This window comes from Diabrotica virgifera, chromosome 1 (genome assembly GCF_917563875.1).
Source record: "Diabrotica virgifera virgifera chromosome 1, PGI_DIABVI_V3a".
Classification (NCBI taxonomy): Eukaryota; Metazoa; Arthropoda; class Insecta; order Coleoptera; family Chrysomelidae; genus Diabrotica; species Diabrotica virgifera.
This window is the reverse complement of record NC_065443.1, coordinates 102,195,190-102,220,156: the sequence shown is the minus strand read 5'-3', so window position 1 is coordinate 102,220,156 and position 24,967 is coordinate 102,195,190. Positions and strand designations below refer to the sequence as shown.

The following is a 24,967-nucleotide window of genomic DNA, read 5'->3' as shown; positions in this document are numbered from 1 at the left end:
CCCCTATCTTGGAAACTTACCCCTTAAACTTTATCAATTTTTTTTAAAAACAGCCTGTATTGATAAAAAACATGTCTAGTTGTTATTTTTTATTATCCATATAAGCGAATCAATCAAAAAACAAAATGTTGAGAAAGCATAGCATGAGGCTATAGTTAAGTTTTAATTTCAGTATTCTACAAATGCTAGAATATTCCACAGGGTGATGCAAACTTTAAGAAAAAAACACAGTTTGATTCGTAGACCCTGTATACAATGAAAATTTACCTGTTTAGCAACAATATTATTATAACGATATTGTCAAGGAATAAGGCTATTCGCGGTGTGCAAGTACTTGGAAAGGGAAACGAGAAACGACCGTGCGCGAGTCGCGGAGAAATATTGCAACTATCTTAAATAATTCACATTGTCAATTGAAATTGTCAAATTGACGTATATTTCATACCTTCTGTCACTGACGCAGAAAAATTATATATTGCTCCACAATATTGATATGATATGCAATTATTATATAAAGGTAAATTTAATTAATTGTATTTTGCTTGCAGTACTGCATTTTAATAACTGATTTTATTTACTACATACAATTGTTTACGTTTGCTAAACATAACCTGCATCTTATTTTTTCTTCTTATTATTTTTTTGGACTATGGTCTTGACAATTATCCAGCAACCAGGACTAATATAATTGGCCAATATAATTAAAAGTGTGAATAAAAGTACAGAGCGTAGAAATAGAGGTCGCTTTGCCGAACTTGCACGGTCCCAATAATAATGTATTAAAAATTCACTTAAATCGGACAACAGGTTTAGGAGATATAAGACCTCAAAAATGACCCATTTTTAAGGTGGCCGGTTAATTTTGGCCCAGAGTGTATTTGCAGATGAAAGGAACTTTTTTTTACTATTGTGGCAGTCAGTGTGTTAACAAATAAAACTTGAAAATGTTCTGTTAACATTTTATTACATAAGTACCTATCAAATTTTTCTATTTGAGAAAAATACCTGTAAACTATTTTGATAAATTTGTTCACATAAAACGTCACTATGTTCATTCTTAACCTTAGCTATAATATCTAGTACTTGTCTTATATTACATGGTTCATTTCTGCTTTTAACCATATGGTCGGGACTCCATTTCTCCTTCTTAACAGAAGGTACATCTAAGCTTTCCTTAGAAATAAATTGATAACCTGCATGAGAAGGTCGAACTTCACACCATGGACAATCAGTTTCTAGGAGAATTTTACTACTGGGTAATGATTTAACAGTCTCTAAATTTTGTGCGGTTTTCAAAGAACATCCATTCAATCCAATGTAATACCCTAATTCCAAAAATTTATTAGCTTCCTCAATTGACCCATCAAAGCTATGCACTACTCCCGTTAGGCCTCTGTATCTGACTAGAATATTATATAAATCATCAGCAGCATTCCTGCAGTGCAAAAATAAGGGCAACTTAAATTTTTCGCTTAACGAAAGTTGAAGTTCGAAGTATTTTAATTGAATATCTTTTGGACAAAACTGCAGTCGGTCATAATCAAGACCACATTCACCCACAGCTACAACTTTATCTCCACCTTCAACTATGATGTCTTTAAGTTTGTCAAGGTAGGAATGTCCATCTCCACCATTCTCTTCGAACTCTTTACACCGGGTTGGATGACAACCTACAGTAACAAATAATCTTTCGTCATTGTCAGCTACTTCTAAAGCTTTTTTACTTTCATCCAAATTTCCACCAGTTATAATCATTTTTTGTATACCTGCTTTCCAACTTCTATTTAAAACATGTTTCAAATCTGGTTCATGTTTATTATTACCATTGTAAATGCCTGTATACATAGAGTCTGTGAGATTTGCACCTATATCAATAAACTTTCTAAGACTAGCCATTTTTGTTATTTGATTTTACAAATTGACTTCCAATTTCAAAATTCTTCCCAAGTTCAACTTTGTTTAACCTTACTTTTATATTGTTTGTGTTTGTTGTCCATATTGGCGAGTAGGCGTGATGTACGATTTGTAAAAAAAGAAGAATATAAATATGAAGTTAGTATTTTATACGGGGGAAAATCAAAAAAAGAACCGCACATCTATTTCTGATACCCCACTATTAAGGGCCGTTTGCACCGACTATATTAAGGCTAGCTTAAAATTAAGGCCCGCTTAAAGTAAATATTTTCGTTGCACCTTGTGTCAAACTCGATTTAAACCTCACTTAATTTAAGCCGTCAAATTCGGCGGCTTAAGAAAACTTAAATTAAGTGAGGTTTAAATCGAGTTTGACATAAGGTGCAACAAAAATATCTACTTTAAGCGGGCCTTAATATAGTCGGTGCAAACGGCCCTAAGTACAAATTTATTAACGTTGCAAAACAAATAGTTAAATTTTATTTAAAAACTGAAGAGAAATTCTTAAAAACTTTATTTACAATGTAAACCACAGCTGACCGGTGACCTCAACAAATGATCTAGTATAGTTACGACACCAGACTTGTGATAAGGCAATCCAAGTTCATATCCCACAGCAATCCTAATAATTATGGCCGGCAAATGAACTCGGATTGCACGATCAATCTTAGCGTCGTAACGACTACAACTACATAAACCGTTTCGGCCATAATGGTTAAATGGATTATACTTTTGGAGCTCGATTACTTCTGAACAGCTTAACCGATTTTGATCAATAAACATGAGTTTGAAACGAGTATCTGATGCATCCAAGATCAAGTATGATAACTGAATGTATTACAGAAATTATTGAACTTGAAAAACCGTTTCCTCGTAAGAAATAGATTTAATCATACTTATGAACCTATAACTTAAAAATTCGAATTTTCCCATATACACCGTTAGACGCGTCTAGAGTCCTACAAACGCTCAGTTATTGGCGTAATTCGTAGGTTGAAATTTTGAGCAATTGTCAAAAAACCAAAATTTTCAAAGTTTAGTTTTTCGGCTATACTGAGCCGTGTGTTGTCTGATCCTAATAACCGCTTAGGCACCATTTGAAATATATGCCTTGTCATATGTGCATTAAAGGAACTTTTATAAGCAAAATTCCTTAAAACAAATTTCACACTTGTAAAGTTTTTCTCTAGTGTGGACTGTCATATGATCAATTAAATTGCTTTTTACGGGAAACTGCTTAAAACATATTTTACATTTATGAGGGCTATCTCCACTGTGCCTTTTCATATGTACATTAAAAGAACTTTTATAAGCAAACTCCTTAAAACAAATTTCACACTTGTTAAGTTTCTCTCTACTGTGAACTGTCATACTATGACTAGAATCTTTTAGAAAACGGCTTAAAGCAAATTTCACATATATGAGGGCTGTCTCCAGTGTGCATTTTTATATGTGCATTTCAAGAATTATTATAAGCAAACGACTTCAAACAAATTTCACACTTGTGAAACTCCTCACTCTCTCTCCTATGTGAATTCTCATATGGTCATTTAAACTACATTTTTCAGAAAATCGGTTAAGACAAATTTCACATTTATAAGGTCTTTGCCCAGTGTGATGTTTCATATGCCTCCTTAAATTGCCCTTTTGAGCAAATTGCGTAGAACAAAGATCACATTTATGAGGCTTTTCTCCAGTGTGAACTAGCAAATGGCCACTTAAAGCACTTTTTTGAAAAAACTTTTTAAGACAGATCTCACATTTAAAAGATTTTTCTTCAGTATGCATTTTCATATGTGTATTTAACGCCGTTTTGTAGGAAAACTATTTCAAACAAATTTCACACGTGTGAAATTCTTCTATAGTGTGAACTTTCATATGTTCATTTTTATCACATTTTTCAGTAAACTGTTCTAGATAAATTTCACATTTATAGAGTCGTTCCCCAGTGTGATGTTTCAGATGCCTTTTAAAATTACTTCTTTGAGTAAATTGTTTACAAATTTCACAGTTATGAGGTCCGCCGAAACAGAATTTGGCAATCGATTTGGGGAAAATAAAAATATGCAGTTACTCTAAAAACCACTACTTTATATAATGTATCTAAAAATGACAATAAAATATTATTTTAAGTAGGTAATTAATTGTAGTACATTTTTCACATTTTACTTTTCCTACATTTCCTTCCATTTCCTCGAAGCTAAGTTACGCCAGTGTCTCAAAAACATGGTATCCACTGGCGTGTTGTTGCTCTACGTAGCGTAGCGCTACATCAAACGCAGCCTCTGTGTGGGTTACCCGCTGTTCGCTGTTAACACCTTCTTCTCCATCACTTTCATCAGAGAGTTTTGAAGGTTCTTCTATAACCATTTCAATGGGTGCGTTCGGACGACCACAACGGCTGAAAGCTGAGACAGCTATCGCTTCTAGCTGTCACACGACACCGCTGGAAATCAGCCGCTGAGAAGTTTACTAAGCTTTTCCTATTAGCGCTGGATACAACCACTAAGCTGCTTTGTGCTGACAGTCAGCCGCTGTGATCGTCCGAACGCACCCAATGATTTGCTGTTTATCATATATCTCGTGGCCATCACCATCAGCTCGCACCTATTCTTCTACATCATTGTTATTCGCCTCTTCACGGCCAGGAATATTTTGCACAAGGTCCCTTAACAAATTGGTTGCTTCAGCCTCTAGGCAGTCACGGATTAAGAATCTTGAGGCCCCTAGTCAACCCAAGCTATGAGGCCGCTTAAGAAACCTAGGCTTTCTTCGTTGTCCATCATTTTCATTTCTAAAAATGTCCGTTCGCCTGTTGCGAAATAACCCAAAATGACTATGAAGCAGGAATAAATTGTTTTCTTGAAGCTGGGCTATAAAATATTTGAACTGCTCTAGTTCATCTTCAGATTCAGAGTTCAGATTCAATATCATCAGGATAGTTTTTATGTAGTTATGAAGCACGCTCCTTTATTTATCACTCAATTTTGGCAAAACTCACAAAAAAAAATACTGAGTTCACTGACCCGTACACTGCCAACCGACGACTCAGCTCAGTAATTAGCTGTACTATTATTGAACATTAGTATACCTATACGTTTCAACCTTTAACTTTTGTCCACTCTGTAAAAAAACCTAATTGGAATTAGCATCATCGAAATGTAGTTTTCTTGCTCGCTTTCGTTTACTCGCTTCGGAATATTCAGAGTATAGTAGATAGCAGGTCTTCTGCTCGTAGTAAGCACAATTTTCTCTTTGGAATTTTAAGAACTCCAAAAGTGAATTTAGAAGCTGAACTGTAGTTTGAAGTTCAATCTCTTCTCTCTGTAATGATTTACTACTGACAGCGTTGATGCGTTCTAAAATTGTTGCCAAAAACTCATTCATTATGAATGTTTCTTTTTTGGCATTTCTTTCAACAAATACTTAACCTCATGAACTGTTTCAGCTTTCTAATTAGTGTCTTCTGCAAGAGTATAAAGAGCAGATTTGAAAGCATTGTAATCTTTAGACATAAGTCGTGTTGCATCTGCCCTTGCAGTCCATCTTGTGCTGCTTGTTCTTTTAAGGACTAGATCGTGGCGAATGAGATCGCTTAGTAGAATTAACCCAAAATACGATACTCCATTTGAGGAAGAATACGTCAGCCACTCTCTTTTAATTTTTATTCCACTGATATGTTTTCGAAAAACCATAGATTGTGTAAAAATCTTGTAATGCCTTCAAAATTTCTTATTGATGCTGAAAAACTTCCATAAAGGTTTTTACATTCTGAAGACCTCTCCCAATCCAAAATTGTCTTACTTCTTCATTTATTGTATTCCGTAATCCTACGTCGTTTTCCAAATTTAGGACCCAATTTATCTTTAACTTCAATTTCTAACTTAGGTTCGGTTTCTGGTTCTTTAACTTCTTAGACTGGAATAGAACTGTCATTACATGTTTTTTTATCTTCTTCAGTTACGTAAGCTATGTTTCCTTCAGTTATTTCTATTTCATTACATGCATTTTCATTGGTTGCAGCTTCACTAGCTGTGGATTTCCGTGTGAAACTGAGTTCAAATAAGTTTTGCTTCTGTTTTAGATCTTGCTTAAGGATATTTTCGTTCTACTGCTTTTTCTTGTGTTTTTCTGCTCCACTCTCGAATCTTTTTTCTTATTTCCATCTGTAGTACTGTTCCTTCTACCATTAGCCATTTATTCTCGCAGCATAGACTTTCTATGAGAACAAAAGTATGCATTGTAATGTAGTTTTATACGTCGACCATCAGTTTTCTGGTATTGCGCGATATTTGAATTTTTTAACATAATATGATTTATAGTTTTTATTTATTTCTAATTATTATTTTTTCGTTTTGAGCCATGCGAGGCCCCTTTGGGGCCGAGGCCCCTAGGCAACTACCTACTTTGCCTATTGGTTAATCCGGCACTGCCTCTAGGTCTGGCATTCTTTGTAAGGTTTGGCCAAAATTTTTTCCATCAGTTTCTTATAACTTTCTCATTCACATATTCCCAAGCCTCTGCTACCCGGTAAATGGTGTCTTTTATATTTATTTTGTTGTTTTTCTAATAGTACCAGTAATTTATCTTCATCACTGATTAGTCGCCTTAGAGTTTCTCATGCTGATCCATTGGTTGTATCAGCGGGGTAACGTTTGGTGGTAGGAAAACAGCTTTTATATTTCTACAAACTAATTTACCATCTACGGTTCAATTAAAGTATTTTTTTTGAAAACTGGTTAAGGCAAACTGCACATGGGTATGTAAGATTCTTCTCCAATGTGCCTTTTCATATGTGCATTAAATGAACTTTTATAAGCCAACTCTTTAAAACAAATTTCACACTTGTAAAGTTTTTCTGTAGTGTGAACTGTCATATGATCAATTAAATTACTTTTTACGGGAAACTGTTTAAAACAAATCTCACATTTATAATGGCTTTCTCCAGTGTGCCTTTTCATATGCACGTTAAAAGAACTTTTATAAGCAAACTCCTTGAAACAAATTTCACACTTGTAAAGTTTCTCTCTACTGTGAACTGTCATATGATCTTTTAAATTACTTTTTACGGCAAATTGCTTAAAACAAATTTCACACTTGTGAGGTTTTTCTCCAGAGTGTAGCTTCACATGTGAAGTTAAACTACTTTTTTTACTAAAGTGCTTAAGACAAATTTCACATTTATAAGTTATTTCTTTCGTGTGCACGTTCATATGTTCCATTAAAGAGAATCTTTTAGAAAACGGCTTAAAGCAAATTTCACATATATGAGGGCTCTCTCCAGTGTGCATTTTTATATGTGCATTTAAAGAACTTTTATAAGCAAACGTCTTCAAACAAATTTCACATTTGTAAGGTCTCTCTCCAGTGTGAGTTCTCATATGGTCATTTAAACTACATTTTTCAGAAAATTGGTTAAGACAAATTTCACATTTATACGGTTTTTCTCCAGTATGATGTTTCATATGCCTTCTTAAATTACCTTTTTGGGCAAATTGCATAGAACAAAGATCACATTTATGAGGCTTTTCTCCAGTGTGAACTAGCAAATGGTCACTTAAAGCACTTTTTTGAAAAAACTTCTTAGGACACATCTCACATTTAAAAGATTTTTCTTCAGTGTGCATTTTCATATGTGTATTTAACGCCTTTTTGTAGGAAAACTGTTTCAAACAAATTTCACATGTGTGAAATTCTTCTCCAGCGTGAACTTTCATATGTTCATTTTTATCACTTTTTTCAGTAAACTTTTCTAGACAAATTTCACATTTATAGAGTCTTAGCCCAGTGTGATGTTTCAAATGCCTTTTAAAATTACTTCTTTGAGCAAACTGTTTAAGACATATTTCACATTGATAAGGCCTTTCTCCAGTGTGAACTCTTAAATGATCACTTAAAGCACTTTTTTGACTAAATTGCCTTTGGCAAATCTCACATGTAAATGGTTTTTCTCCAGAATGAACTTTTATATGGCTATTTAAATTACTTTGATTAACGAACTCTTTAAGACACATTTCACATTTATAAGGCCTTTCTCCACTGTGAGTTTTCATATGTACATTTAAAGAACTTTTGTTGACAAATTTCTTAAAACAAATTTCACACTTGCAAGGTCTTTTTCCTGAGTGAATTTTCATATGTTCTTTTAAAATTCCTTTGTAAATGAACCTCTTAAAACAAATTTCACATTTATAAGGTCTTCGTGCGCTGTGAGTTTTCTTATGTGTATTTAATGTACGTTTTTCAGTAAACTGCTTAAGACAGATTTCACATTTGTATGGTCTTTCACTAACATTAACTACTTCTTGACTCGTTTTTTCGGTATTATTTGGTTGTCCAGGTAATATCACAATTTCAAGCCCATTCTTATTTTGGGAAAAACCTGAAATAAACGCAAAACATCAAAAACTTGTTTTTTAAATAAACGATCTGAAATGTAATAAAATGCTAGACCCTAATGCATTTGCTAATAGTGATTCAATAAGAAACAATAATCAAATAGCAAACAAATCTAAAGACTGTTTTAGACCATACCTTTTTTTACAGAAATTGGTATAACAAAAATTTACATGAAATGATTGTATATAATACAAGAAGTTTTGTGTATTACATTGTTACATTTTCGTATTAGAATACGTTATGTGATTCTGCGCATTACATGCTAAAAAAGTACTTTTTTATATTTTTATGATGGTTCATGTACTGTTAACCTTTAATGTTCTTCTTCCTTTTCTTTTAATAATGCGTTATCCTCATTTTTCTCAACATTGGACTATTTAGTTTTTTCTTTGATATTTTATATTACAAAGATAATATTATATGATGGATAAGAAAACTCTATTATCTGCTGCTTCCATTGCAACATTTCTTATAAGAAAAGGTAACCTTAAAAAGATCAATGTGATAGTATAACGAAAATAACCTAACTACGCATGCCTGTGAACTAATAATTGGTATCAAATAGGACATTTTCTAATTTGTATAACATTTTCTGTTAACAGATTTTGTTTTCTGTCTTACATTGTGATAAAATTTTGTAAACCATTTTCTTATATCGTTTTATGTTATAGTCTAAAACAGACTTAAAGATAATACACTGTTGCCAAGTCACTACGATATAATAATTATAACATAAGATTTATTAAAATAGCCTAGTAAAATAAAATATGAGAATAATACACATTACTGTCTTAATCTAGTCGCAACATAAGGGGTCCCGTGGGAAATTTTAGCTCGCCGTGATTTGATGGTGGTATTATAGGTTTTTTGGGTTCGCTGAATCCAATGGAAGTGGTCTGGAAGCCCAAATATGGTCAGTTTAATTGTTGATTGTTGTTAAAAAATTATGGTATAATTAGGTATTTGTCAGATACTATTAGAAGCCCTATTAAGAAATTTATAGTGTTAAGGAGTTCTTCTCTGGTGTATTTTTGGCCACTGATTCGAATGCGACTTGTCGCGATTACTAAAAATATATTCTTATTTTGTTAATAACAAAATAATTGTTTATTCGCAGAAAAGCTCGAAATAGTTCGCTATCTACAGCTAGTTTGTATAGTCTTTTTCATAGTATTTTTATTCGCTAAATCGATTGCTACTAGTCGTGATAGCTTAAACCACGTTCCGACTTTGTTATTAATACATTATTGCAAAAATAACGGTTTATAGCTTACTCACGGTTTTTGCTCAGAATTAAAAAAAACCACTTGGATTGACATGAAATTTGGCATACTCGCAGTTAACATGTCAAATAAAACAAGTGATATTGTGCCGATGTATGCTTTTACCCTGGGGGTGAGATTCACCCCTTTTCGGTGAAAAAAGAAACCTTTAAAATAAGTCCGGAAGTGGATAAACTGATTAATTCTAAGCAACTTTTGTTCTATAGAGGTTTTTCATTAAGTCAATACTTTTGGAGTTATTTGCGAGTAAATGTGTTCATTTTTCAACAACAAAAACCACGTTTGTAGTGGTTTTATTCGCATAGCACTTTCGAACCGATGAAACTTGCAGATCATATAAATACAACATAAGTAAAGCAACTTGTGAAGCGGTAACGATTAATTTCATTTATGCTAATTACGGGGTGATTTTCCCGATTTCTTTTACCAAAAAAAAAGGGACCAACTCTATTTTGAGCGTAACTTTCTTATTTTTGATACTACACTTTTTCAAAAAACAAGAATAAAGTTTTTTTTAAAAGCTTTAAAAAAGTTGTAATGAGTTTTCCTCAAAAAGTGCTTCATTTTTTGGTTATTTTATGTTGAAATATTTGATTTGGAATTTGGCGAATATGAACCTGTTGTTCATTAGCTACAACTCTGCTTCTACTAGGTCTACGAACCTTACACATACACCATTTTTTTCACTTTTTTATAGTCTATATTTTTGCTAACAAATTTTTTTTGAAAAATACTTTTGCGTTATTTGCGAAAACCCGTCTAAAAACGTGGATTTTTTGTTGAAAAATAAACATATATTCACTCGCAGATAACTCAAAAAGTATTGGCTTAGTGAAAAAATTATATAGAACAAAAGTTGCTTAGAATTAATCAGTTTATCCACTTCCGGACTTATTTTAAAGGTTTCTTTATACACCCACGAAAACGGGTGAAACTCATCGGCACAATATCACATGTTTTGTTTGACATGTTAGCTACGTATATGCCAAACTTCATGTCAATCCAAGGGGTTTTTTTAAAATCTAGAGCAAAAACCGTGAGTAAACCGTTATTTTTGCAATAATTTATTAATAAAAAAGTCGGAACGTGGTTTAAGCTATCACGACTAGTCGCAATCGATTTAGCGTATAAAAATACTATGAAAAAGACTACAACCTTGCTGTAGATAGCGCATTAACAAAATAAGAACATATTTTGAGTAATCGCGACTAGTCGCATTCGATTCAGCGATCAAAAATACACCAGAGAAGACCTTATCACTATCAATTTCTTTACAGGGCTTCTAATAATACCTAAAAAATACCCAATTTTACCATAATTTGTTAATAACAATTAAACTGACCATATTTGGGCTTCCAGATTACTTTTATTGGATTCAGCGACCCAAAAAACCTATAATACTACCATCAAATCACGGCGAGCTAGAATTTCCCACGGGACCCCTTATGTTGCGACTAGACTATCTATCCAAACTCAATTGAAAATGGAAGTCTCGAACCCATCGATGATATCTGAGACACTCATATAGGCGTAGGAAATTTAGTTTTGCTAGAATAGTTAATTTTATGAATATAGGTTAACTTGTCTTTACATTTTGGTCACTTTGGTACATATCAATCCGTGCAACGATAAGACGAGGATATCTTGCATAGCTTTGTTATGTTGCGTTCAGCCCTTCATGTAGTAAAAAAGATCTGTCAAATATATATTTGAACCTCCTCGTAAAATTTCAATTTTCAACTGACTTTGGACAGACAGTACATATACAAAAATGGATGAAAAATTTGTAAAAAAATGAAAGACGACTGTAAATATATATTTCTGACATATCCACTGGGAGTGTTAATTATGATTATAGGTCACGTGGTACAGTACAACCTCGTTAATCCGGATCAATCAATGATCAACACCATGGCGTATTTGGAGCAACAGCAAGACACCATGCCAGCTGAACTAATGATGGTGAAAGGTTTACGTGATCGTGCCGCATTGAAACGTCACACAAAATTAAAACAAAGGAAGATCAATGACTTTTTTGTAAATAAAAACTAATGCTCGCGTTAATCATATGGGGTGTAAATATATTAAGTTATCATTTCACATGTAGTTTTATTAACTTTATTATATTTCCGGATTGTCGAGTTACCGGATCGCTTCCGGTTCCAGTTAGTCCGGTTAAACGAGGTTGTACTGTACTTTCTCACGATTTGGAAGACAATCTTATGTGTATGCTTTATACAGTCGGAAAAATGAAAGAATACCCATGAACGATCACATCAATCACATATTTTGTATTTGCTGTTTTTTTCCATAAATAACAAACGAGAGAGAGAGAGATTATTAATAATCTGAATAATATGTGATTGATGTGATCGTTCATGGATATTCTTTCATTTTTTCGACTGTACGTGATTTACAAAAACAAGGGATTATTTAACTTTTACTATATATTAATTTTATGCTAATATATAGGTATCAATAAATTATTATAAATTTGCTATAAATACCTACTCTATAAATGGTAGAAAATATTTTGATATCATAGATAAATATAGTTTATGTAAAGTCGCCAGAAGACATGAAGAGAGGCAATAAACATCCCAACAATGAAGTACTTCAGCTTCTTGCCAACCAACCCCAGATGCCAAGGCTCAAGAGGACTAAACTGGTTTGAGCTTGTGTAATGTGAAAAGTTGTGCAAGGCTTAGTTACTGTTGTGCATTGTAGCCACAACAAGGATGTGAGCAGTTAGTGAAAAGCAGAGTCAGTGTGGTACAGTGTAGCCACAGCAAAGAAGTGGGCATTTCACGTCAAAAAGAAGTTAGGATAGGGTGACAGGTGACATCTAGATTAAGTACAAACAATTTTAGGAAAATTAGGTTAAAGAAAAATACTGATTTAATCTTGTAAATTAGATGTACAGTAGAACGTCAATAATCCGGATTAATTGGGACCGAACCCCATCCGGATTATCAAATTATCCGGATTGACGAAATTACCTCAAAAAAAAGTATACACATTAAAGTACAACAAACGTTTTAAAATTTTATGTTTTCTCTTATACAGTAAAGTGTCTAGAGGTGAAATTAATCAAAAAAATTTTTTTATGTTTAAACACTGTATTGTAATTAATTTATAATAGCACCATGTGTACAGTAAAAACATCAGACACTATTTGGGCATTTAAAAAAAATGTGTAAAATATTTTTGAACTGCGGTAGAGGTTCGTTTTTCGCAACGAAGTTCTTAATTTATTTTAAAAGAATCAGATATTTTTGCTAGATACAAATCCGGATTATTGACGGTCCGGATTGTTGACGTCCGGATTATCGACGTTCTACTGTACATATTCTTATCGTTTAAAATAATAATAATAAATCAAAAATAATAAATCCACACTTGAATATAAAAAAAAGTATTTTGTTATTTGCAGATTAACTCATAACTCCAGTTCATTGATGGAAATGGTTGGTACTGGCGATGGAGTGTGTGCTTCTGATGTTCTCTTGCTGTATTTTAACCATAATATGCTAAATTATTTGGTTGATGTTGTGGTACTTGAGGGAAATTTTGGTTTTGCATGATTACTTTTAACATTTCAATTTTAGTTCGAAGTCGTTTATGTTCCGGTACTTTTTTAATCTCTTTAACCAGTGACAAACAAAACAGCTTGTCCCCATCTTCATCTTCTTTTGGGTTTGAATCATTTTTATGATTTAAAATTTGCATTATCCTTGCAAATCTTACTACATCAGAACTTATTTTTTGTTTTTTTCTTGGAGTAGATTTTGGACTAAAGGCAAAGGCTTCTGATCCAGGCTTAACAGTCTTCATTTTCTTTATCTCTTTGACATAATTATCTTGTGAACGTGTTCTTTTCTTTTGCAGGGATGATGCTGAAAAAAGATACAAAATTTAGTATTAGTTGATTACCCTCTTGGGCTATTTTCCAATATTTCTATTAAGGGGATAGCTGCAAAATATTGGTCCAATGCTATTTAAATCTATTCATTTTTTTTCGAATCCTGAGAAAACTAATAAATATTTTTGAAAAATTTAAATGCAGAATAAAAGATTACATTATTACCGAGGGCCGAAAGTACCTTAAAATAAACAAAAACTTTCTATTGAGTGAAATATTTTAAATTAAAAATCACACTAAATTTTCTCTTTTTTTTCACCCCTGTAACTTATTAAAATAAACATTATAGAAGTTTTCAGGGACTTTAGGCCCTCGGTAATAATGTAATCTTTCATTCTGAATTTAAATTTTTCAAAAATACTAATTAGTTTTCTCAGGATTCGAAAAAAATAAATGCATTTAAATAGCATTGGACCAAGATTTTGCGCCTACACTCTAAGGTTTAGATAGCAATAATTAGTTTAGATAATACTGTTTTTTTCTTACTGTTTTTTTTCAGATAATTGGCCACTGGATGTTCACTTAGCACATTAAACTACGATTATAGAATTGGCAAATCTACTGCAGCCACGATAATACCCTATTATTTAATGTGATACTATTTGGAGAAAATTGAGAACCATAGGTATGAGTGAACTATAGAAAAGTGGTAAGAAATATCCACAATATTTGAAAATAACTCAAAAGTTTTCCAATTGTTTGGGAATCTTAGACAAGAAACACATACAGTTAATCCAACCTGAACACACATGTTCTTTATTATATAATACAAAAAATAATTTTTACTAGTGTTATTAGGGCTAGCGGTCACAAACTATAGTGTGTGTAACTATATTAGTTATTTATACACATAACCAATTGACATATTTGATAAACTACCTTTAGAAGAAAGATGAGATATATGGTACTACCACGATGGGCTGTGGGTGTCATTCCCCAAAAAAGTGCTTTTAGGAAATTGAAAGGCTTGTTATATAAAAAACTCTAAGATGAAGTAAAAACCACTTCTATGTAAAAGGTATATTTACTAAAAATTTTAAAAAATCCCAATGGATTGAATAAAATATGTCCAATTCAGAACGTTTTTCCAACGGTGTCCAATTCAGAACCAACTAGCAAGTCTTGGTAGTCAACGTTGGCCTAAGATGGTTGATTAAGTTTCTCGATTAGAGTTTCACCATGTTCCCGGAGGTTACACCTATCTATTAACATCAGCGTTTAGCCTTTTCAATATTACATCAACATAATGTAGATTGAATTATAATTAAAAGCATTGTTTGGTTCTGGGGCTATTTAGCAAGTATTTGAATTCACTGATGATGGACTGATAGGTCCGAAAATGTTCTGAATTGGAATTCCAATGGATTATTCAATCCATTGGGATTTTTTAAAATTGTTAGTAAATATACCTTTTACATAGAAGTGGTTTTTAATTCATGTTTTAATTATATGGTATACAGCCAACCTAGGGAGCTACCCCTTTTTAGCTTGTTGTATGTTTAACACATTCACAGACACGCTGTCATTGTATACACGTATTCTTATGGAGTAAATGACTTCATATGCACTAATATGCAGTCATGACCGTGAATGTGTTAAGAGGAAACAGTAGCGATCAACAGGTAGCGAAAACGCGTTCCAAGATTGCGGCTGTAATTTTGAATATTTTTTCGTGATATTTGGCACACGTATTTGTAATATAATAAAGAATGGCAGTATAGAGCCCAATTTGAAAAATATATTAATATGTGAAAATTACTCTGTAATTAAATACAATATTAAAAAAACGAGCCTGTACCGCCATTAAGAAGAACAAAAAAATACACTTTCTTCACATAAACTTTTTTATCCGATGCCTAGATTTTGTGTCATTTTGGAACTACTAATGAAATAAAAAATTTTAGTAGTTCCAAAATGACACAAAATCTAGGCATCGGATAAAAAAGTTTATTTGAAGAAAGTGTATTTTTTTTGTTCTTCTAGGAGGGCTTCTAGAGTGCTGGTGACTCTGGAGAGGCCCATGGGAAACTGAACCAACTAACTAATGTGGATGTTCTAATACCACAACAACAAATTATTATTATACTCTATTTTTAAACCAGGAGGAGTAATTCAAATTTACTGCACCGTAATGTTTGTTCGTAATTGGTCCAACGTCCAACCTCAGGCAAGTTTACTCCACTGTTATCAAATTTTGAAACTAATGACATTTATGAAATTTTGCCACTACTGGCATTTCATAGGTTAATTAAGTTATATAGTTGAGACACAAATGTCTAGTGGTTATTTATTTTTTTTAGGAAGTTTTTTTATTTATTTATTTATTTCAACGGTAGAACCATTTACAAACGAGTACAAAAAAAAAATAGTTAAAGTAAAAATCATGTACAAAAAACATCAAAAATCAACGAATAAAAGACAATTAAACAACAAAATTTGTAAAATAAGACAGTAAATTCAATCGCAGAAGATGAAAAATATCACATATTTAAATCAATAAACTGTGAAGCTGCCTTTTGAAGACATTAATGCTTGGACAGAAAGGATCAAGTAGCATGTCATTTCATAAGCTGAGCATTCTCGACAAGGGAAAATGACAAGCATACTCAGTCCTATGAAAAGGAATATAAAAGAGTGCAGTGTGTCGAGTTCTATGTATTGTGTTTAAGTACACATTATCCAATAACGAGGGAGAATTCATAGCATTGTTTAGAATTTTAAATAGAAACAACATATCAGCTCTCAACCTGCGGTTCTTCAGTGTAGTAACATTAAATTGAGACATTATTCCAGAATAATCTATGACGAAGTTAGGTGGTGACTGGAAATTACCTACTACACAACCAAACATAATAGCAAATATTACAATCTGACAAGCGAGAACTGGCAGGTGATCTTCTCATATTGTGTATTTTTTCACGCAAGGTCACCCGCCAGCTATCACTTGTTGGATTGTACACAGGCATAAATAACATAAACTTTACCATACAAAAATTATTTATTTACACCATTATAATGCATTGATAATAAATGAGAAAATTATTTATTGTACAAAATAAAAATATTTTGAAGAAATAAATTCCACAAAATTTTATAAGTTTAGTATACCCTCCCACTATTTCCAATAATTACTGTTTTTTTTAATGAAAGATTAAGGGGGAAGTCTACTGTGACAAGGGAAAAAACAGGCCGATTTTCCGGATTTTTTTTTTCTAACAAAATATGACTCGTATATTAAATTAAACTGTCATCTTTATTATATATTCAGTATTTGTAAAAAAAATTTCAAGTTGAAATATTTAAAATTGCCGTCGTGGCACTCCTTCAAGCGCGGTCCGTTTTTTTAAGGTGCCCAAACGGTGTACATGAAATCTCACGTCTGGGTGATCTGAAACAAAAAACAAAATATGGTTATCATCTACATAGTATTGACTCTCGTCTGATAGTGGATTTTGTTGATAAAAAATTTTGCCGCAGAAAAAAAAATTCTTGAAATTATTTTCTATGTTTTTGCCCAAATTTGATGTTATTATTGTTTATAACAATTAAACAAAAAACAATATCAAAAAAATTCTCCGTCAGCCGAGAGTCAATACTATGTAGGTGATAACCATATTTTGTTTTTTGTTTCAGATCACCCAGACGTGAGATTTCATGTACACCGTTTGGACACCTAAAAAAAACGGACCTGCTCCTGAAGGAGTGCCATGACGGCAATTTTGAATATTTCGATTTGAAATTTTTTTTACAAATACTGAATATATAATAAAGATGACGGTTTAATTTAATAGGGCTTTTCATTCACAGTCATTTGTTTCGAGCTTTTGTCAGATGTCGTATAATCCGTGTATATTAATATTATACACAGATTATACAACATATGACAGAAGCTCGAAACAAATGACAATCGATGAAAAGCCCTATTTAATGTATGAGTCATATTTTGTTAGAAAAAAAAAAATCCGGAAAATCAGCCTGGTTTTTCCCTTGTCACAGTAGACTTCCCCTTAAGTTGATTTGAGCAGTTAATAGTGTGAGGTAGGAATATTTGTGTTGTATGTTTCCACTTAGAATCTGTCAAAATGAATCTCGGCTGAGCGAAATTGGTTTATCGACAAATTTCTGTGTTTTCTGTGTTATTCGTTTAATTTTTAGATTGTTAGTCTGCTTTTATATAAAAATCAGTTGTTTTTAGAACTTTTTAGCATAATATAATATTTATGGATTACTGTCTAAGGCCAATATGACCAACCAAAAAAGAGGATGTATTTGGTGATTTTTCTAGTGACTTTCTTGGGTGTAAATCTGTCTTTTTAGTTTACTCCTCCAGTTTTAAACAAAGCATAGCTACGTGGTAAGTACACAACATTTTTTAGAACTTACTTGTCTCAACATAGTCGGGTTCATCTTTCACTTCTCCAAGATTTACTTCTGTGTCGAAATAAATTAAAAAATTAATTAGCTAAATGGTAAATACACAACATTTTTTAGAACTTACTTGTCTCAACATAGTCGGGTTCATCCTTTATTTCTCCAAGATTTATTTCTGTGTTAAAATAAAATAATAATTATTAGCTAAGTGGTAAATACACAAAATTTTTCAGAACTTACTTGTCTCAACATAGTCAGGTTCATTCTTCAATTCTCCAGCATTTATGTCTGTGTATAGCTGATTCTCCACATTTTTTTGATCATATTCTCCAAACTCATCTTTAACTTCAATTTTAACTTCCATAATTTATTATGAACTTTTATTTTATACAAAACAAATTTATTGATTTACATTATTTTCATTTTACACCACAGCTGGCACATGACATATGACATACATCCTACATACAACATGGCCGCGATTCACAGGATCAACAGCCCATTAGACTCTTTGGCAACAATGAATAGAGGACCTTGGTTTGTGTTTAAAATATAGTATTTTTACTACAAAAACGTTATTACGTAGGTCAAAATTTTTGACGTAAGAGAACTGTCAAAACATTAGAATGTGACTTTTCATTATTGCCATGTTTATTATAAACATGTCAATAATCAAAAGTCACATTCTAATGTTTTGACAGTTCTCTTACGTCAAAAATTTTGACCTACGTAATAACGTTTTTGTAGTAAAAATACTATAGGTATGTTCCAACATAAACTTTTGGACGGTCCAGAAACCGTCACGAAACTACTTGTACCGTTTGTTGTGCGCATGTTCGTAATTGTATCGCCCAGTTATCGTCCCATGACGGTAATTTGGAAACCGATGTTGGAACGGTTACCTGACTGATAACTGATTTATCTATCAATGTGTATATTGTTGTTGGTATATCCAATGATAAAAGCTAAAGACGTATGCCGTAGATATATTAATATTATGTGACACATGACAAAAGCTCTAAACAATGACAATCAATGAAAAACCCTATTTCCCGATTACTGAAATGATCATCACGAAACCGTCACTAAAAGATCACAATTCTTGTTGGAACAGTGGGAAGGACGATCCGATGACGATCATATTTTTGTTGGAACGGATTTTGTTTACTGCGCAGGAGCGTTACCGTTTCGTGACGGTTTTCGGTCGTGTTGGAACAAACCTCATGATCGACGCCGACGCGCGACAGTTAAATACCGAAACCCCAAAATAGGGGATTCAGTAGACCGAAAACTTGCATTGTTTCGGAAAAAGTCAAACAAGCTTATATTTTTCTAAAATGTTTTTTGATAGTTTATATGTATATGTTTTTTAGTAAAAAATTCTACACACAGATCTTTAGTCGCTAATGGTTTATTAATTGTTTAAACAATAAAAACTGTTTTGTATAAATAATTTTAAAAATGTGGGCGAATTCATCATTTTAGTTTAATTAAAAATATTTCTATTTTCTTTTTGATTAGGTATGCTGAATCCAAATCTGACATTACAACTTAAAAGTTAAAAAATTGTTTGAGCACTTATATCCACAGTACCTATGTCTGCGTAACTTTGAACCATGTGGGAAAGTTTTTTATTATCAATTTTACGAAAAAAAGTTATTCTTCATAAAAAGCTTTGCATGATCTAAAACTATATAAACTCTGAGACACAACCATCAGACATCAACTTTTATCAATTTTATACGAGGTATGTAAAAAATATGAATTTCGCTCAAGAGTTAAGTACCTACCTATAATAAATGGACGGTCAAGACGGGTGACTGTCTAGGACGCCAAATTTTGAGAGGCGATAGTCAGAATTCATCAGTCAAAAACAAAAAACCAAAACAAAAATTTACTAATAAAAGTAATGAAACCTAATAGCCAGGGAGGTAGTGTCAAATTTGACCGGAGTATTTTAGCATGGCTGGTTTCTCTTTATTTAGGTAGGTGTTCCAAAGCTTATTAACAAATGATGTGTCAGCTGGGCCAAAACCGGGGATTTTACCCAAGAAAAGGTGAAACATGAAAGTTGATGGACAAACGCTACAACTTAAATGTCAAATATTTATATACGTTACTCAGAACAGTTAACACCCTTGCTTACTTGGCACCTACCTTTCACTCAGGAGATCGGGGTTCAAATCCTGGCGCGGAAAATTCTTTTTTTATTATTATTTATACGTTTTTATTATTTTATACGTTTTTATTATTTATACGAGACAATATAAAAAAATCTGTATGTCTTTTATAGAATCGCAAACTATGCATTTTTGGTCATAATATTATGATTGATCTTAATAAGCAAATTTGTTGTACCTACATGAACCTCTGAAGGTTCCTTAGTTGGTAAGACCAACAATCTAAGTGAAAAGGTAGATATTATTTGTTATTTCTTTGGACAAACTGTTTTTTCCTAATTTTATATGTTGTAGAACCGAAAGATACAACCCTAAATTTTCACTTTTCTATCACCAACCCCCATGTTTTAATAGCAATCTAAATATTTCCCTATTCTCTATAATATATAAAAATGAATGTTTGTCTGTACCTATGTCTCTTATAGAATCGTAAACTATGCATTTGGTAGAAAAAAGTATAGGTACGCAATATTTTTTAGTATTTTTTGGCTTTCTGGTAATTTTAGGTATTAAACATTCAAACATTATTTAGTTTTAAGGCGGTACGAAGTTTGCCAGGTCAGCTAGTTAATAATAAAAAAGTATTAGGTAACTCTTTTAACTCTATTAATTATTAAGTATATTAAGTATATATTATTAAGTATTAACTCCTTCCTGGGTTCATGTAAGTACAAAAACTTTGCTTGAGGTCATCATATGATTAAATGCATAGTTTACGATTCTGTAGGGACATACAGACAAAAATTCATTTTTATATAGAGAACAGGGAAATAATTAGACTGCTATTAAAAAATGGGGGTTGGTGATAGAAAAGTGAAAAATTAGGGTTGTATGTATCTTTTGGTTTTACATCAAATAAAATTATACAAAAAACAGTTTGTCTAAAAAGATAAAAAAATGTCGGGAGGGGGGTGGGGAGGCCAACCCCCTTTTTCACTTAGATTGGTCGTACTAACTCAGGAAGCTTCAGGGGTTCATGTACAACAATTTTGCTTATTAAGGTCAATCATAATATTTATTATCAAATGTATATATGCTATTTCATAAGTTCTATGCATAATTCTATAAAAGACATACAGATTTTTTATATTGTCTCGTATAAATAATAAAAACGTGGTATTATAAAAATAAATATTTTTCAAAATAAAATTTCAATTTAAAAAACAAAAAGAATTTTCCGCGCCAGGATTTGAACCCCGATCTCCTGAGTGAAAGGTAGGTGCCAAATAAGCAAGGCTGTTGACTGTTCTGAGTAAGGTATATAAATAGTTGACATTTAAGTTGTAGCGTTTGTCCATTAACTTTCATGTTTCACCTTTTCTTGAGTAAAATCCCCGGTTTTGGCCCAGCTGACACATCATTTGTTAATAAGCTTTGGAACACCTACCTAAATAAAAAGAAACCAGCCATGCTAAAATGCTCCGGTCAAATTTGACACTAACTCCCTGGCTATAAGGATTATTATGGCTTTTATTACACAATAATGATGGCAAATGCTTTTTAATCTCAAAAAAAATTTTTGAAAAGATTATTTGTAAAATTATTATCACTTATTAGTGATACGTTATCACAATAACAATCTACTTAAAAATAGACGAATATCAAATTTATAAATTACCAATATCAACAAAATTATGTATATAGTTGGTGATACCAGATACTGGGGCCTGTATCCCTTGGTTAAATAATTTTGTATTTCTATAAATTTTGAACTAACAAAACTACTTTGTGAGTGCTTTAAAGAGAAATATAACAAAAAGTTTTGTTACGTAGTCGTTGTGAAATTAATTAATTTTTGTTAGTTTTTACGTTACATAAATTTCGGTAAGTTAGGTATCCATGTAATAAATAATATAAATTAATATTTAAATTTTTGGTAAGAAATCATAATCAGAGTTATAATTTAAGACTAAAGAGCTATTATAAGGACTCCAAAAAACTTATCAAGGTTTCTTCTTTCTCATAATCCTTAGTGCCCTTCAGGGCGTCGGATGTCGGGTCCCGCCTCTTATCCATTTCTTCCATGCGCTTCTTTTGGTGGCCAGGTTCTCCATATCTCTTATACTCATGTGTCTCCTTTCACCTATATCCTGGATCTGGTCCATCCGGCCATGTGTTCCTCGGCGTTCCCTTTTTTCTTTTGTTTCACATTTTGGCTTCATGTACCTTCTTTTTCTTTGTTAGTCTCTTTTGCTCCATTCGTTGTAGTGGCCAGACCAGCTCAATTGTTTATTTTTGATCTTCCTCATTATTGGTTTTTGTTCCAGCTCTCTCCTTATATCTTCATTTCTGAATCTTTCAAACTTCGTAACTCCAGCTATTCTTTTCATGTATTTCATTTCGGTCGCGTTTATCATTGATTCATGTTTCTTTTGCACAATCCATTTTCCGCCCCATATGTCATTATCGGATTTACTACGCTGTTATTTACTCTGAGTTTGGTTTTGTTGTCTATTTCTGATTTGCCGAAAATTATATTATTTAAAGAGTGATACACGTTAGTAGCCTTCTTCAGTTTATTACTTATTGCCATGTCCGTTTTCCCATTTATTGTACAGGGTGTTTTATTGGAAAAGTAACATACGTTAACTGTAGAAAGAGGACACTTCGGTGGTCTCAAAAATACCATACTTAATGGGTCTTACTTCATTAATAACAAAGATACTGGGTGTTTTATCTATTTTGCCATTTTTTTATTTGGTTCATAACTTTTTAACCACACTGTATATTTATTTTATATTTGGCACGCAAATATTTTTTAAGTTGTACAATCAATTAATTGATTTACAATTGTAAAAAATACAGGTCCGGATTAAAAAATATTAGAAAAATGTTCCGACCCAAAAACAACACCCTGTATATTAAATTTTTTTAAAATGAACTTTGCATTTGAAAAGAGGATGACAAACTAAATTTAGTGGTATACTTTGAATTTTCGGCAAAATTATTTTTCTGGTAAAATTTTAAATTTGAATTCTGAAATTATGTGAATTTGTTAAACCAGTGGCGTTGTGTGCTAGGTCGGTCTCTTTCACTTTATCTTTGGTACCTCGCGTTTTTAACAGCTGGCAACCCTAATTTGCGGCCCTTTTCACAAGCAAACCTGTTATCAATGTATTCTCATATTCTTAAATTTATACAGAAATGTGAATTTAATTAACGTATTGATTTTGTAAGGCGATCTTAGACTATTAGTTGTATTGTTTATTTATTAAATGTATGCATTCCTTTTATTTTTAGATTACAATTGTTTGTTCCAAAGTTTGATGTCCACAGTTAAAAATGTCTGGCACCAGAATAATTGATACGAGAGCCAATTTTGCAGATAAAAAATTTTTCAGGAATTTACGAACATTCGCATCCAGTAAAAAATTCCATAAAACAGATATAAAAGAAGTTCTAGAAAGAAGTTGGACATCTGGTGTTGCTAAAATTATTTTATTTGGCAGAAACTTAGACAGCAGCAAGAGTGGACTAAACGAAACCAAGCGCGATGGAGGACTATTTTGTTCTGTGGGCTGTGATCGGTGTTATAGTGGAGAGTTTGATACTGATATTGTAAAACCAGAAGACTATTTAAAAGCACTTGAAAATATTAAAACCGAAAACAAAACAAAAGTTATAGCTGTGTCTTCTGCTATGAATAGCATTATAACGACTATTATGATTCTTACCATAATTCAAAAGAAGATCAAATAAAAGCATTAGAATGCCTAATGTCTTTAGCTAAAAAAAGAATATGTGTGTACTTTGTACGCACGTAAGAAGTTATACTTCTACTACATATTATGTGATTTTTAAGACAATACCAAAAATTTAAAAAAATAGAAGAATAAAACGCACACAAACACATTGAAAAATGCCACAAAGAAAAAATTATTTCTGAACGATAATAATTGTTGGCAAAAATTTTAAATACGCATTTTCTGAAAAAAAAAATTATATAACAAATATACTTACAATCATAACATGCATACAAAAATAAAAAAATAAAACTTGCATCGGGAATTGAACCCGTGAATTTCGTGACGCTTTGATTCGTAATCGAAGCGTAGACCCACTCGTCCAATCCCACATTATTTATAATGTGGAAAAATACGGTAACTAAACGTTTTACTGTTTGACAGTTGTTTTGAAAATTAAATTATGTAGTTTAAATTTTGTGGAAGAAAATATAAAAATATAACAAAACAGTAAGAAAACAATATATTAGATGAAGATTGGTAGAACTTTTGTTGGTAATCAAATTAAGTATGTAAATCAAAGCATTACATACCTACTAGATAAATAAATCTACGCCAAAAAATCATAATTTAAAAATAAAAATCGAACCTAATTTGGGATTTCTCTCTAAAATCCGCATTCTTGAGAAAATAAATGTACGTATTTCAACCTAATCCAAATGTATAATTACAATATGTTTATAATAAAAACTACTTACCAAATTAGAATGAGTTTTCCTTGTCCAAAATAGACCAAAAGTCCAAAAATATAGGTATATGAAAACTATTTAAAAAGGCAGTATAACTATTAACTAACTTTTGTTTGTTGTTTCTTTTCACACAAATTTTAAAACGCAACAACCATAAATAATCTAACTACAGCTGTGCCACAGCCGCCATATTGAATAATTTTTGACATGTCATTTGAACATCCAATCAGAACAAAGTTATAATGCGCATGCGCCCGGTCGCTAGGTTTTACCATATAAAAATTCACCCTCTATCGCCGGTAAAGGAGTATAACTTCAAAAAGTAAACTTGCCCTTATTGTTGAGTTGTGAGGATAAATCTGCACTTCGAGATATGTACGATATATATACAAAAAGATTCATGTTCAAAGGGATCTATAAATATCGTCAATGCTTCAATTGAAGATTACAGAAAATTTTTAAATCT

The 24,967-nt window shown here is 32.1% G+C and overlaps 3 protein-coding genes across 6 annotated transcripts; 1 reads left to right on the top strand and 2 right to left on the bottom strand.

The window, feature by feature from the left end:
- Positions 1 to 947: 947 nt before the first annotated feature.
- LOC114333206 (deoxyribonuclease TATDN1) lies at positions 948 to 2,092 on the bottom strand. The gene has a single exon (XM_028283061.2). It carries the CDS (start codon positions 1,894 to 1,896, stop codon positions 979 to 981), a length of 918 nt encoding a protein of 305 aa, XP_028138862.1. The 5' UTR covers positions 1,897 to 2,092; the 3' UTR covers positions 948 to 978.
- A 1,892-nt stretch (positions 2,093 to 3,984) lies between these two features.
- On the bottom strand, positions 3,985 to 18,345 carry LOC114333204 (gastrula zinc finger protein XlCGF57.1). 2 transcript variants are annotated; one of them, XM_028283057.2, is made up of 4 exons: positions 18,130 to 18,345; positions 18,017 to 18,064; positions 17,902 to 17,949; positions 3,985 to 8,296 (listed from the first exon to the last, which is right to left on the bottom strand). In XM_028283057.2, the coding sequence occupies exons 1-4, from the start codon at positions 18,251 to 18,253 to the stop codon at positions 6,654 to 6,656; spliced, it is 1,863 nt and encodes a 620-aa protein (XP_028138858.1). In that variant the 5' UTR covers positions 18,254 to 18,345; the 3' UTR covers positions 3,985 to 6,653. The 2 variants fall into 2 exon arrangements, with proteins under 2 accessions (XP_028138858.1, XP_028138861.1); XM_028283060.2 differs by lacking the exon at positions 3,985 to 8,296 and adding an exon at positions 12,472 to 13,492 and having other exon boundaries at positions 18,130 to 18,335.
- On the top strand, positions 13,676 to 24,808 carry LOC114333207 (uncharacterized). Of its 3 annotated transcripts, none has more exons than XM_050658009.1 (2): positions 13,676 to 14,143; positions 23,310 to 24,808. In XM_050658009.1, the coding sequence occupies exon 2, from the start codon at positions 23,352 to 23,354 to the stop codon at positions 23,766 to 23,768; it is 417 nt and encodes a 138-aa protein (XP_050513966.1). In that variant the 5' UTR covers positions 13,676 to 14,143; positions 23,310 to 23,351; the 3' UTR covers positions 23,769 to 24,808. The 3 variants fall into 3 exon arrangements, with proteins under 3 accessions (XP_050513966.1, XP_050513963.1, XP_028138864.1); XM_050658006.1 differs by lacking the exon at positions 13,676 to 14,143 and adding an exon at positions 17,467 to 17,872; XM_028283063.2 differs by lacking the exon at positions 13,676 to 14,143 and adding an exon at positions 21,681 to 21,893.
- The last annotated feature ends 159 nt before the right edge of the window (positions 24,809 to 24,967 follow it).